This window comes from Thamnophis sirtalis, unplaced genomic scaffold (genome assembly GCF_051295495.1).
Source record: "Thamnophis sirtalis isolate CommonGarterSnake01/CBP01778 unplaced genomic scaffold, rThaSir2_p1.2 scaffold_4, whole genome shotgun sequence".
Taxonomy (NCBI): Eukaryota; Metazoa; Chordata; class Lepidosauria; order Squamata; family Natricidae; genus Thamnophis; species Thamnophis sirtalis.
The window spans coordinates 39,442,215-39,457,756 of NW_028261384.1; the positions used below are offsets into that span (position 1 = coordinate 39,442,215).

Here is a 15,542-nt window from a genome sequence, read left to right on the forward strand (position 1 = left end):
TTTTCTCTTTCTCTATAAACAGTACACAGGAAATCTTGAACTTGTAGTTCAATGGTACAACAAAGTTAAGCAGACTGTTTTGGAGGTAGAATATCCTCTGGTTGAAAAAGAGCTGATAGCTGCTGATAATCAGCTGAAAGAAGCAGAAGAAAAGCTCACCTGGCAAAAAGAAAATTGCTGGGAATATATTGAATGTATAAAAGCCAAAGTTAATGACTTGGAACAGAGACTTCAAAAGTCAAAGGACAATATTAAGACCATACAACAAATTATGAAGTCTTGGATGGAGCAGCCTTTCTTTTCTAGAAAAGATAATAGAAAAGAAGCTTTGTTAAATCTAGAAGACAAAGAAAACAAAGTTGCTAAAAAATTCATGTCATTCCAAGAAGATGGTTGCAAGATGCATAAACTTGTAGAGGTAATATCTAGTACTAATTTTCATGAGAAGCGAATTATTGATTTGATTTCTGCAAACCATTTATATACACATCTCTGCTAATGTGTAAATCTATTCAAATATGACTATCAATTTAGAGAGAAAAATTGTTTCACCTTTTCATGTCATTTAACACATAAGCAATTATCAATGGGACTTACTAGTAACAGATTGAAAATTATCCAGTTAATAAACTTTTTCAATGGAAATTGTGATAACGGTAGATTTAAACTACCTATTTTTGGGTGTGTATTTTAGGAAAACCTAAAGCTCTTTAAAGCTGACCCAGATTCAGATTCTTGGAAGATTTACCTGGAGTTTGTTGATGACATCATTGCTGATGGCTTTTTTAATGCCATAATGTATAATTTAAACTTCTTCTTGGAAAACACAGAGAAAGCTTTAAAACCAGCACCATTATTTCAAGTTCAAATGATCCTAAGTTCTGTAGAAATTGAATTTAAACCTTCATTGGATAAAGAAGCTGGTGATGGCTTTTATGATTTAATAGATGAACTTTTAAGCAATATTTTCAAAACATCTGCTCAGGTGAAAAGAATGGCATTACACCTTGAAATACCGCATTACCAGGTAATATATTTTATTAAAATAAAAATAAAGTCCAAGATTGTATGCATTACACATGCAGTTCAAGAAAGGACTAACCATATTAAGTTTGGAATATAATGTTTGCTCCCTTTTTTCTTAAGAATGACATGGATGATATATCAGAGCTATCCAGTACCAGGAAAAAAATTATGAACAGAGTGGCAGATGTTATTACTGAAGCCATGAACTTCAAAAACTCCCTCAACTGTTATGCATATCTCTGGGTAGACGACAGATCAGAATTTATGAAACAATTTCTCTTCTATGGTCATGTATTGACTTCTGAAGACGCAGAGATAATTACAGATGTTGGCACATCTGATCAACACCCAACTGCTGAGCAGTTTAAAGAACAGGCAAGAAGTGGATTTTCTGTCTCAATTGATATTTGATATCTTAACTCCCTACTCTCCAGGATAAAATTAAGCTCTTATTTCTAATATTTATGTATTGTAGATTGACATATATGAGCATCTTTACATTCAGATGAGCAAATTTGAAGATTTCAGAATTTTTGAAGGCTGGCTTAAAGTGGACTTGAAACCTTTCAAACATAGTTTATTAAATGTTATTAAGAAATGGAGCTGGATGTTCAAAGAATACCTTGCGAAATTTGTCACTGATAGGTAAAATACATTTTGGTAAAATTATTCCATTGACAGATTGGGATGTAGGGGCACGTAAGTGAAAGTTAACTTCAAGGGAAAATATAGATGCAAGTCCCAATTCTAGCTTCATCCTTGTGAACCTTTTAAGCTTGGACTGTTTAACAGCATTGCTGAAAACCTTGTATAGGTACTTCTTGTTTAGTAACTGCCTCATTTACTAACCGTTCACATGATGAAAAAGTAACTTTAAGAATAATTGCCACATTTACAAATTTTGCGGATCTGTAAAGCAAACAAAATCTGAACTAAGATTAGAAAACTCAGTTCCCTAGTGACCACTTTCCTTAACAACTAAATTGCCAGTTCCAATTGTGGTCACCAAATGAAGAGTACCTGTTTCTAGATCCTTCCAGGACTTGCCATTATACAATAATGTTAATGTAGTAGGATAAAATATTAATAAAATATTAATAAGAAATAAATAAATAAAGGAGAAGTAATTTAGCTATGCAGAATGAATTAGATTTTCTGAGCCCCATATATTTCTTTTCCCGCACAAGCCATTTTAAATATAGAAGATGAACTTTTATAGTAGTAATATATATTTTCCAACCTCTAAATTCATTCCTCCATCCTAATCCTTGTGATATAATAGGATACATCCCAAGGTGTAATAATCTTTACAACCTAAAGTATTCTGTGCAAGTGCAACTTGCTCTTGAAGATTCAAAGCCAGCTGGGTGAGTTTAGGTTTAGCTCCTTTCCCTCCACCCTAGGAAAAATTATTTCTAATTATTTCCAAACATGCTGCCAAGAAGGCAGTCTTGATTCTTTTAGATAAAAGTGAGTCAAAGACATCCCCCCAATTTTGTTTAGAAGCAATTAACCAAAATAGTTGAAAGGACATTCATTTGTGAAAAAAAATGACTACTGCAAATTTATCTTTCTTTTCTTCTTATAGCCTAGCTGACCTAGAAGAGTTCATTAAAATGACAAACCTTGGACTCCAAAAACAATTGTCAGAAATAGATTATAATGGACTCATAGACATTATGTTTCATCTCTTGGCTGTCAGGGATAGACAGTCAGCTACTGATGATCTTTTTGAACCTCTAAAGGATATCATTGTACTCTTGGAAAACTATGAACAGAAGATGCCAGATCATATTTACTTTCAAGTAGAGGTATTCTGAAATGAAATTTCTACTTTTGATTCCATTTAGAAGCTTTGTATTTCGTTGAACCTAATGTTCAGTCTTCCAAAATATTACTGAGATGCAGAAAAAATATCTTATTGAATTGTACTTTTAATATTAAATGGTTGCCAAGATGTTCATGTAGAAATATCACATACCAATAGATGACAGTGATTTTTTTTTGAAATTTTAAAGGATTGTTTTTATTTTTAAAACGTAGCTTATTACCTTTTCACAATTTTCCGTTTTCTTCTCCTGAAAACCGTATGAATATTTCCTTCTTTTCATTGACGTATTTCCATTCAAATTTAGTGGCATCATTTGGGAGCTTCAAAAAAGAGGTTCAGGAAAAACATGCAGGTCACAAGCTGTGATCGCATCCCTATTTTCCAGCATTTAATTTCTAAGATATTGTTTGGTCTCCTTTTCTTTCAGTGTGAGTGAGGAAGAGATTAGTATTATTCCATCTTCCTATATTGAAAGTGTTATGACTTGCTTTTAAATGAGTTTTCAAAACAAGTGAAGAATTAACATTAATTGTAGTTGAGTTTTATATATGCTTTATGTACCTGTCATCATGATATTTATGGCAAAGTATCCCAGCTTGTGGGAATAGCCCGTGAGCATCCCCCATGCAGTTGGCAGAATGTGAAAAGGGAATCTAAGCTGTCTTTATATGGTTTGTTCTTTGATCTTTTAGGAATTGCCTGAAAAATGGAATGCCACCAAAAAACTTGCTGTGTCCGTAAAGCATGAAGTGGCTCCTTTTTTGACTTCTGAGATCACTATTTTCCGGAAAAAATGTGCTGCTTTTGATGTAAGCTGAAATTATTTTTAAAGCAACACCCACAGACATACTTTTATGAGGATGAGATTGTTGACATAAATTTATTGCTTACGTTCTTTCTACAGGGAAAGCAGATAGGATTCAGAGAAAGATTTAGAGCAGATGCTCCCTTTCATTTTGATGCCCAAAACCCATATGCACTTCTTGATAAGGTAATGGAGAAATATTAAAGGTGCATGTGATGCTGATAATCTCTCATTACAAAATAGAGATTTCTATTTACATATTGTGCAATTTGTACAGAGCATTAATTTTTTTCTGTTGAGCTTGATAAGTGCTATTTTATATAAACTAGGCAGCTTAAAATGTGTGTGATTGTTTTCCTGAGGGTACTCTAAAAAAAGGACAATATGTCTGCATTAGAAAAATGCATCCTTTCCTTAAAAAACTGTTTTAGAATATGTTTGTGATTTGCATACATTTTTTAGGTGTTAGCTGAAAATCATGTTAAATGAACATAATTTTCTACGTGACCAATTAGATCTTCAATTTTTTATCATTAATCAAAGCAGCCTCCCTTAATATAATGCACCAGATATTGTTGATAGATAATGTTGTGTAAAATAATCATAATTTATTCATTCTAGATTAACCCAATGAAAATTAAAATAGTGATTTTTAACTATGATTTAAATGTATATCTTTAACAAGGGGGGCATTCGCCCAGGTACGCCTGGTGCGCCAGTTGCGACCCTACCTGAATCGGGAGGCCCTCACAACAGTCACTCGGGCCCTTGTGACCTCTAGGCTAGAATACTGCAACGTGCTCTACATGGGGCTGCCCTTGAGGAGCATCCGGCGACTTCAGCTAGTACAGAACGCAGCCGCGCGAGTGATTGCGGGTGCACCCCGATTCACCCGCATTACACCTATCCTCCGCGAGCTGCGCTGGCTACCTGTCGATCTCCGGATGCGCTTCAAGGTGCTATTGATCACCCATAAAGCCCTACATGGCAGTGGATCTGGATACTTGAGAGACCGCCTTCTGCCAATTACCTCCCTACGACCTATAAGATCCCATAGATTAGGCCTCCTCCGCATTCCATCGGCCAGCCAGTGTCGGCTGGCAACCACAAGGAGGAGGGCCTTCTCAGCAGTGGCCCCGACCCTTTGGAACGAGCTCCCCGTAGAGATTCGTACCCTCTCCACCGTCCAAGCCTTCCGCACAGCCTTGAAGAACTGGCTCGCCCGTCAGGCCTGGGGATAAGGATTCCTACCCCGCCCGAATGTTGTATGCATGTTGTTCATTATTTTATTATGTGTTGCTGTCTCAATGTTGTATTTCCCCCTTCCCTGGTTTTCTGTGAGCCGCCCTGAGTCCCCTCAGGGAAAAGGGCGGCCTACAAATGCAAATAAACCTCTAAACCTCTAAACCTCTAAACAATACTATATGCACACATTATAGGGTGCATTGACATATGGATACATTTATTTAATTCTAAAGAGATAGAAATTTAAATGAAGGAAATTTGGTGTTTCTGCGAATTTTGATCCATTTGCTTATAAATGAATCTTGTTTGCTTTTGGAACTAAAATAAAATGATATATGGACTACTTAAAAGTAATACCCATAGACATATGTAATTCCTTTTGCTTTCAGAATCTACTGCTTTGAATTACAAATAGAATTTTCTAATATTTTCCCTTTTGTAGGCAAATCAGGAAGTAGAAAGAATGGAAGAAGAAATGTTGCACCTACAGGAATCTGCCAATCTTTTTGAAGTGACTATTCCAGAGTATAAACAAATAAAAGAATGTCGCAAAGAAATAAAGTTGCTGAAAGGAGTGTGGGATATTAATATTTATGTCACAGTAAGAATACATTGAGAATATTATTCAATTCTCCAAAAGCAGTGTAAACTAGCTATTTATTATTATTAATATAATGCTTTACAACACTGACATTTTGGAGGGCAATATGAATAGTAAAGTGTAAATATCAAACCATCATTTTAGAAGCAGAATTTAGATTTTTTTTAAAAAACAACTTGTTCTTAGGCTGAGTTAATAAACTGAAAAATGTATTTTAAAAAAGTAATTTAATTTCAAAGGAAAAACCCCCATGAATATAATTCCTATATAATAAAAGTGCTGAAAAAAGAAATGAAAAATTTGTGGGAAAGACCAGAAAAGAACAACAAAAAAGTAAAAATGCTTACAAGCAAAAATTTATGGGACCATAAAATAGAAAAAGTCATAGAAAATGAAGAAGTTAAATTGCTTTGGAACTTTAGAATACAAACAGACAGGCACCTACTACATAACACCCTAGACCTGTGATGGCAAACCTATGGCACAGGGGCTGGAAGTGGCACACGTAGCCATCACTCCAGGCATGCTAGCCGTCACCCATTGCTCTTCTGGGTTCCAGTGCACCCATGCATGTTGGCCAGCTGGTCTTCAGACAAATGGGAGTGCCAAAAACTGGAAGAGTAGTTCCCCAGAGCATGCAACTGAGCTTCTGTTTTCCGGCGTGTCTATGCGCACAGGCCAGCGGTTCTTCATGCATGCCAGAAACCAGAAGACCAGGTGACCGGCATGCATACACACACCAGAAACAGGAAGCTCAGCATCCTAGCATGCACATGCATGCTGTGAAGATGCTCTTTTGGTTCCCTGTGTTCCTCCATGCACTTTGGCCACTTGGTGCCAAAAAGGTTCTCCAACACTGTCCTAGAATTAACAATTTTTGTCTTAAAAAAAGACAAAAAAAGGCTGGATAGTGGATATAACAATGCCTGGATTCAGCAGAATAGAAGAGAAAGAACTGGAGCAGATAACAATACAAAGACATAGAAATAGAATGACTATGGCAAAGGCAAGCAAGGGTAGTACCAATAGGTGCCTTATCTGCAATCCCAAAACAACTGGAGGACCTCTTGAACATCAATGGCTTGCACCATCAGTCAATTGCAAAAGGCAGCTTTACTTGAAACAGCTTCCATCCTGCAATGATATCTGCCAAACATCCACATCTGCTTATCCCAAGTCCTTGGTAAGGATCAATTAGTAGACAAAAATGTCAAAACCAGTCGGAGCATCTGGCTGACTGTGTGATGAATAATAACAACAGCAACAACAATGATGATGATAATACATCAAGAAATTGCAGCTTCCTGCAATAACACCAGGAGAACTGCAAAACACTTTGCCACTCGGAACATCATACATTTTAAGAAGATACTTGGTTGATACCTAGGATGCTGGTAACAACCCATATCAACCATCAGTGCCAGTCAATGATACATCTTAAATGTTCAGTTGGTTTCATATTTAATGAATAAAAGATGATGATGATATCTTGTTCTTGTTGTATTGTGAATTTGGAATCTAAGTCAGAGATTCATATAGTCCAATGTTCTGTGTAATTTCAATCAGATGCATTAAGAAAGCAGAATATGGGGATGATAATCCTCTTCCAGTGTAGGTCCCTAGAAACTGATATTTAAATATTTGTGTTCCATGATACTGAGGGTAGTATGTTGTCCTCAAGATTAATAGCCACTGCTAGTCCTTATCTTTATAAAGTATCTAAATGGGTAGCTAACGTCACATGCATGTAACAACCTCTATAGTTTAAGAATTCCATTTAAAGCTTTATTAGTCCTAAATTTCCCCACGTTCTGATTTAGTGAATGGTCTTAATTCTTCCAGAAGAAAAAAAATCTTCCCTCTGACTCTATTTTCCTTACTGTGTATAATACTTTTATCATATTTTCTTTTACTAGTCTTCAAAAGCTTCAAATTCTAAAATGTTGTTAGGGAAATTCTAGGCCCCTTACCCATTATTTGATTGCCTTTTTTGCCTTTTTTATTGTTTGATAATATTATATAATGTGTAATTATATATTTTTTCAAAATGTAACTATTTACAAAAAGGAATAATTAGCAATTCAGTCAGTATTTTCACTGAATTATAGAAGATATCTCCAAATCATTTTGGGACTACTCACTTCCAGTTTAGACCTGATCAATAAGCTACAACTACCGCCCCTACTCTTCTCTTTCTCTTTTTCCTCCTTCCTTTTCCTTTTTACTACTCCAAATAATTTGAAATTAATCCATCTCAGTGCTCATTCCTAACTTTATGGATAAGCAAGTTAAAAACATTGTTCCCAATACATATAAGTGAAGTACCCCATTTTTAAAAATGTCAGTTCCTTGTCTTGTTCTTTAATTCACTTATCAATATCTCTTTTTTGATCCTTACAAGGATCATTGAATATCAAGGATCAAGGATCATTGAATATCAAGCTTGTTCAAGACTTTGCATGTTGGTTGCAGAATACTTAATATTGATATTATTTAACTTCGAGGGGGGCTGCAGATGCAAAGAGATCAAGGAAACTATACTAGCTATTTGCCAACATGGAAACAAATAAGACAATTTAACGTTGCTATTCTTCAAGCCCCTGTAACATAGCCAACTGCATGGCTATGAAATTATTTTAATCTTTGTCAAATGTCATTGACATTTCAATGTTTCTTGTTCAGAGCAGCATTGATGACTGGACCAAAAGACATTGGAGAGAGATTAGTATGGAACAAATGGAGTTTGAACTCATAAGATTTGCAAAGGCAAGTACTACAACTATCATTACCCTTCCTCCTACTGCTTTATCTACTGTTCTCATATTTGATAATTTCTGTTTCTCTTGCAAACAATTTTTGGATTTTTCTCCATTTTTGCCAAATTTTCATACAAGATTACCAAATCTGTGCAAAGGTTTGGCATTCTTCATAACCATTTGCAAGATTTTATTTTGAAAAATGGGTAAGCTTGGTTAGTTATACCAAACACTTGCAACATTTTCTTATAGGTCATTATCATTCACTCATTCAGCAATCATTCGAACTTACAAGGCAACTGAATGAGTGATATGTATAACCAGTTGCCCAAGTTCTGGCTATTGCAAGGCCCCTATGGTCATATGATGATAATCTGGGTGCTGAGCAACTGATCTAGATTTTTGATCACTGCTGTATCTTTTGGTCATATGTGATTAGGATTTGTGACCTACCCTGCTTCCCCCCAAGCAAAGTCAATGGTCATAAGTGGTCCTCACTTAACAATCTATGCAGATTCGCTTAACTATGTTATCTGGGGTTTGCTAGAAATTCTTTCACTAAGTGGCAGCGCCACATGGATGTCATCACTTCATTTAGTGATGGAAATTTTATTCCCAATATTAATGGAAATTTTAGTCCAATTATCATTGAGACCACAATATAATTGGATTAGCAGGTACTAAATGACACAAAATATTCTATGATGTTTTCTCTTAGGAGACATGGTCATTGGATAAAGAGGTTCATTCCTGGAATGTATATACAAGCCTAGAATTAACTATTAAGAATCTTTTGACATCACTGAGAATTGTAATAGAGTTGCAGAATCCAGCAATTCGAGATCGACACTGGTATCAGCTCATGGAGACCATAGGCGTAAGTATTTTTCTAATTCCATTGTAAAGATTCCTAGATCTTTGATCATAACTTTCATACAAATAAATTGAAAAAATCATTTTTATTTCTTTAAATTGTTTTTTAATGTCCTTTAATGTTATAATTTAATAATTTTGAGCCTTCTTTCTCATAGCAGCTACTCTCTAGGATTCCTCCTAGGATCTGGATTGGACCTGGGCATTTTATGGCCCTTGGTCTATACACGGCCTTTGGCTGTCCCTATCCAGCCCACGTGAGATCAATAGGAAATTAGAAATCCAATATAAATAAGTATACACCATATACATAATACAACTGCATTTAATTTTGAAGATGTATATTATTGTTTTTTTCTCCATTTACATATGTGCATGCATGCATACCTATGCATCTTCACCATCCTATTGGTTCAACCCTCCACAACAATCCATGTTTCTGGGAAAATTAATTGCCCACCTCTGATCTGGGTGTTTTCCACCCTACTTGTGTTTCAGAGAGTCTTGAAGACTTAGCTCTTTATATAGGTATATGTAGACTCTACCAAATTATGAATATATATAATATAATATAATTAATATAATATAATATAATATAATATAATTAATATAATATAATATAATATAATATAATATAATATAATATAATATAATATAATATAATATAATATAATATAATATAATATAATATAATATAATATAATATAATATAATATAATATAATATAATATAATATAATATAATATAATATAATATAATATAATATAATATAATATAATATAATAATATTATATTATATTATATTATATTATATTATATTATATTATATTATATTATATTATATTATATTATATTATATTATATTATATTATATTATTATATTATATTATATTATATTATATTATATTATATTATATTATATTATATTATATTATATTATATTATATTATATTATATTATATTTATTATATTGTTGCCCAGTTTTGGCATTTTTGCCGTCTGAAGTATCTTCTTTTATGCTGGCATTATTGTTTTATAGTTCTCTTATTTTTTTGTAAAGACTCCAGAATTGTTTGGAGTTGGGCAGTGTACAGTTAAATTAAAAGAAAAATAAAATACCACCACTTAGGAAAGAATATTTGTAATTCAACTTGAAATGCTGTTATTAATTGCTCTTTTGCAAATTCTACAGAAACAATCAAAGGACAGAATGTTATGTTTCTAACTGATTATTTGTAATGGTTTTATTGTCTTTTCTGAGTTTGTTTTGCTTTTTCAATGCTAATATATTTATGACGGGTCCTTGGTGCTCTCTGAGCTAGGTTGTTTTCTTGCTGATACTTCATTACCCAAACTAGATTAACATCAGTGCTCATCAATGCACTGATAATGTTACCTAGTTTGGGTAATGAAGACATCAAAGAAAACAATCAAGCTCTGAGGGCACCAAGGACCTCATTTCAACCTTGAGCTACAAATATTCTTCATTGGTAATACATTTATTTTAGACTGTTGATCTATTTTGCTTCAACAGGATGAAAATTACATCACCAACTAATTTTCCAGCATTATTTCTTTCTTTGTTTATAATGGAATGTACAGTAATTTTTTGCTTTTTCAGATTCAGTTTTCCATAACTGAAGATACAACTTTAGCTAATCTACTGGCGCTGAATCTGCATAAAGTGGAAGATGATGTCCGAAACATTGTTGACAAAGCTGTAAAAGAGCTTGGAATTGAGAAGGTTAATCCTGTTTCTTTTCAGGATTCTTTCCAAAATCTTATTCTGAATGTCATCTTTGATTTTAGAATCACTCGATTCTTAGTTTAAATTATTTTTTTCTGACTTTGATAGACAATATTGTTCATTGTGACTTCCATTTATGCCTCCTCTACATTTTCAGTTGTGCAATTTTACTGGTGCACAGTTTAGCACATTCTTAAGTGGTTTTGGTGAAATTTTAGATTTTAGATATAATTATTTTAACATTTTCTTCCAAATGGTGTTTTCTATTATGAAAGAATATACAAAGGCAAGTTTCTGTATTGCTAAAATGAATTCTGATGTGATTAAATATATGATCACATCAATTTTATAAATAAATTTTGCAATTTTATTAATGCACTCACATACTAATAGTAGAAGAGGCATGAAACATGGAGTTGAGTAAAATTAAAACATGGATGCAAGGAGTATGTCTTCACAATCCATATTTAATTTTATAAGTATTCCTATTTAAATAGAAATTCAGGAGGAGCAGAAGGCAGTGTGAAACAAATGTGCCCTGTTAGGAAAACCCTTTCGCGCTTATTTTTCCTATATTTTGGGTCCCTCGATTGTTGTTTAGAAATTGATTTCTGTAAAACATTTTGAATTTGTATTATTATGAATTTGAAACACTAACCTCAATTTATAACATCCCATTCTCAACATAAAATGGTTTCTTTAAGTGCAAACCATTGTTTTCCTTTGAAATATTTTGTAAATTTGAAGTATTATCAAATGTTGATAACTCAAATAATGCACAAAATTTATGATATCAATAATAGAAATTAGATAATTTATTGTAATATATCTCAGGTGAATTGTATAAATATTGATTTAAATATTGCTTTGGTCAAAATGATTCTAATCACATTTTTCATTATGTTAACTAGATTCTGATAGAAATTAGTCAAACATGGGCTGCTTTGGAATTTTCTTATGAAGAACATTTCAGGACCAATATTTTCTTGCTGAAAATAGATGAACAGCTTTTTGAGACTTTAGACAACAATCAAGTAAGATCTGGTTTACTAATGAATAAATGTGCTTGTTGCTGAATTGCTAAAGTGCTTTTTTTTAAAAAAAATGGATTAACTCACATCTCTGTTTTCACAATTTTATTTACAGTGAATCTTAGCTGTCCCAGATGTTAGTCTGTAAAATTATATGTGTTCTTGACTGTATTTGGTTTAACAAAAATTCCTGTCTGTGTAGGAGTTTGCAAAATTACAGGTCCTTGGTGTCTCTCCTTTTCCCCTAAATAGTATGGAATCATTTAATAATATGCTGTCCATTTGCAAGGTTTGAAAATGTCTTTTGCTGTGATTTATTGTAATAATAGCTTGCAGGAGATTTTTTGTAAAACTTTTGTAGCTATGATTCCTGTGTCTCTTTGAGTAATTTTCTATATCCTTTAATTTCATTTCCTTCTCCTCTTTTTCTAAAGGTTCAGTTGCAAACAGTTCTGCAAAGTAAATATGTTGAATATTTCATTGAACAAGTATTAACTTGGCAAAAAAAGCTGAATGTGGCAGACTCTGTCATTTATTTATGGATGGAAGTTCAGCGTACATGGTCTCATCTTGAAAGTATTTTCATTGGTTCAAATGACATCAGAGAACAGCTTCCTGAAGATTCAAAGCGATTTGATTGCATTGATATGGATTTTAAGGTTAATGAGAAATAAGTCACTACATAAATCATAATCCAAATTTCCTTTTTCATTTTTTATATACAGATACCAACATTTTTAAAAGCATTCCCATGAAATTATTCACACAGACACACACAGACACAGAGAGACACAAACACACACACACACACTAACACACACAGACACAGACACAGACACACCAGAGGTGGGATTCAAATTTTTTTACTATTGGTTCTGTGGGACGTGGCTTTCTGGGTGTGGCTTGGCTTGGTGGGCATGGCTTGGTGGGCATGGCAGGGGAAGTATACTACAAAATTCCCATTCCCTCCCAATCAGCTGGGACTTGGAAGGCAGAGAATAAATGGGGGAATTGCCAGTCAGAGGTGGTAATTACCTTTTCTCTGAATTACTCAAAATTTCCGCTACCAGTTCTCCAGAACTGGTCAGAAAACACACACACACCCACACGAAATAATGTATATTGTTTTAAGTAATTAATCATAATAATCTGTCTCAAGGATATCAATCCAAACAAATACAAAATGAAATGCCCAAATCACACATATAAAAATATTTTGTAAACTATTTATTATTTTCTTCAAACCTAATAGTATAGAAATAGTAACTAACATTTAAATGTATTTGTTCTGCCTTCCACTTCTTCAAAATGGTTATGGCATATTTCATATACAAGTGAAACTGCAGATCGATAGATATTTAATGAGCATGGCATTTGAAGCCTTACTTCAATTTCTGAATTATTGTGAAATATCAAGTTTGGGTGATTTTTCTTGGCCTTAAGTAAGAGTCTTTCAGCATTGCTGTACTGCCATGAAGTTTCAATGCATTCTGACATTGTCAAAGAGATAAACATGTAATCAATATGTTTATGGATTCCATTCAAATGTTAATAAATCCATTCCTTGCAACTTGAAATGTAGAAAAGGGCAAACTATTGTAAAGTGGTATTGAATTTTCAGCTTTAAAAGCAGGGTTTTTAAAAAAAATAAAAAATAAGGAAGCAGTAAGAAAAGAAAACTATAGGAGCAGTACCATTTATTACTACTACGTACAGAGAAAAAAAAATGAAAAATATCTTTCTTGCAGGAAAACCTATCCCCGACTTTAGCTGATATTGGAAAGAAGGCGAGCAGAATCAAATTATAATAGGATATCCCAAAACATAAAACTAGAGTTGAATATTGAGAAAAGTGTCCTAGAATAAGGCAATAGAAACACTTTCCATAAAAGTATATGAATATGCACATCTCCCAAGTTGAAATTGACTCAAAAAAGTTTTTACTATATGGATAGTCCTCAACTTACAACCATACATTTAGTGGCCATTCAAAGTTACAACTGCATTGAAAAAAGTGACATGATTGATTTACACGCTGACGACCATTGCAGCATTCCCTTGGTTACATGATCAAAATTTGGGTGTTTGGCAACTAGTTCATCTTTATGATAATTGCAGTGTCCCTGGTATCATATGATCACCTTTTGCAACCTTCTGCCTGGCAAGATCAATGGGGAAGCCAGATTCACCTAACAACCATCTTACTACCTTAATATCTTCAGGGATTCATTTAACAGCTGTAGAAAGAAAGATAATAAAATTGGGTAAAATTTAATAACTGTCTCGCTTAGCCACAGAAAGTTTGGGCTCAGCTGTTGTCATCTCAAGGACTTCCTACACAGGAAAAACAAGGTAATGAGCAAGTATGAAAATATTTATCTACAACTTCAGGCATCTTTTGTGAAAAATGAAAAAGAACATTAGCAAACTGTCCTTGTAGAGCAATTTTTTAAAAAAATATGCCTATACTTCTCTTACTATATGTAGTACTCCAGTATTATCTGGACATTGATGAAAACAGAAATATTTTTTTAGTATGAATGCAGGTAATTCTCAACCTACAACCACAACAGAGTCCAAAATTTCTGTTGCTAAACAAGACAATTGTTAAGTGAATGTTGCCCCATTTTATTATCTTTCTTGCCATATTTATTAAGTGAATCATTGCAGTTGTTAGCTGTTAACATTGTTAAGTGAATCTGTAATTCATTCCACATCTAACTTTGCTTGTCAGAAGGTTGCGAAAAAGTGATCACATGACCCAAGGACACTGCATGTCATAAATATGAATCAATTGCCAATGGTCGGAATTTTGATCACATGACCACAGGGAAGTTGCAAAAGTTGTAACTTGGCCATAAGCCACTTTTTTTCAGTGCCGCTTACTTTCAAATGGTCATTAAATGAGCTGTTGTAAGTTGAGGACTACATGTACCTTGCTACCATTTTTGAGAGATAGGAATTTTATTCCTTGCTGCCCAAAGTATAGTAGTTTAAAATAAATATATGTTTCCCTAGAAAAGATAAAACATGATTTTCAATAAATTATTAATACTACTTTCTTCAAGAAGATAGGGAAAAAAGTCAACATATGTCTGAAATCAGTATTTACTGATATGAAATTGTCATAGTTATTTGACTTGATTTATATAACACTGCTATTCCTTTGAAATGTAGACAACTCTATAATGTGTGAGCAGGTGTTGTTTTTCAGTAACAGTTGTTTTTAAAATCAGCACCACCCGGTCAGGATTTTTTCACACAGATTTGAGGATAATTTATACCAGTATAAATATTATGCTTAGCATTCTGGAGATAAGGGAAATACTTTCTTTTCCTCAAAAATGAGGAATCACATAAATCTTTTTTCACAAATTAAAAGAAATATTTTTGCTCCTGAACCTAGGGATTAATGAATGATTCAGCAAATACCAGAAATGTATTGGAAGCAGCAACCAAGCCTAATTTGTATGAAAAACTTCAAGATTTGCAGCATAGGTATTGTTGAGCCAGTTGTTTTTATATAATTAAATATATAATAGTTAGCAGCAGTTATATATCATGATTTGATAATTGTTTAAAGTTTTATTTAAAATAATATTGATTTTTTTAATCATAGATTTTCAG

At 33.3% G+C, this 15,542-nt stretch overlaps 1 protein-coding gene across 1 annotated transcript in view; it reads left to right on the top strand.

Moving 5' to 3' along the window:
* DNAH11 (dynein axonemal heavy chain 11) overlaps nt 1-15,542 on the top strand; it is a 179,655-nt gene that overhangs the window by 29,899 nt on the left and 134,214 nt on the right. Inside the window, exons 14-27 of the mRNA XM_087712777.1 lie at nt 23-418; nt 695-1,027; nt 1,147-1,401; nt 1,502-1,671; nt 2,615-2,837; nt 3,550-3,666; nt 3,762-3,848; nt 5,350-5,508; nt 8,191-8,274; nt 8,983-9,141; nt 10,759-10,881; nt 11,796-11,918; nt 12,350-12,574; nt 15,322-15,413. Coding sequence (XP_087568903.1) covers nt 23-418; nt 695-1,027; nt 1,147-1,401; nt 1,502-1,671; nt 2,615-2,837; nt 3,550-3,666; nt 3,762-3,848; nt 5,350-5,508; nt 8,191-8,274; nt 8,983-9,141; nt 10,759-10,881; nt 11,796-11,918; nt 12,350-12,574; nt 15,322-15,413 — 2,546 coding nt within the window. The remainder of the gene's footprint in view (nt 1-22; nt 419-694; nt 1,028-1,146; nt 1,402-1,501; nt 1,672-2,614; nt 2,838-3,549; nt 3,667-3,761; nt 3,849-5,349; nt 5,509-8,190; nt 8,275-8,982; nt 9,142-10,758; nt 10,882-11,795; nt 11,919-12,349; nt 12,575-15,321; nt 15,414-15,542) is intronic.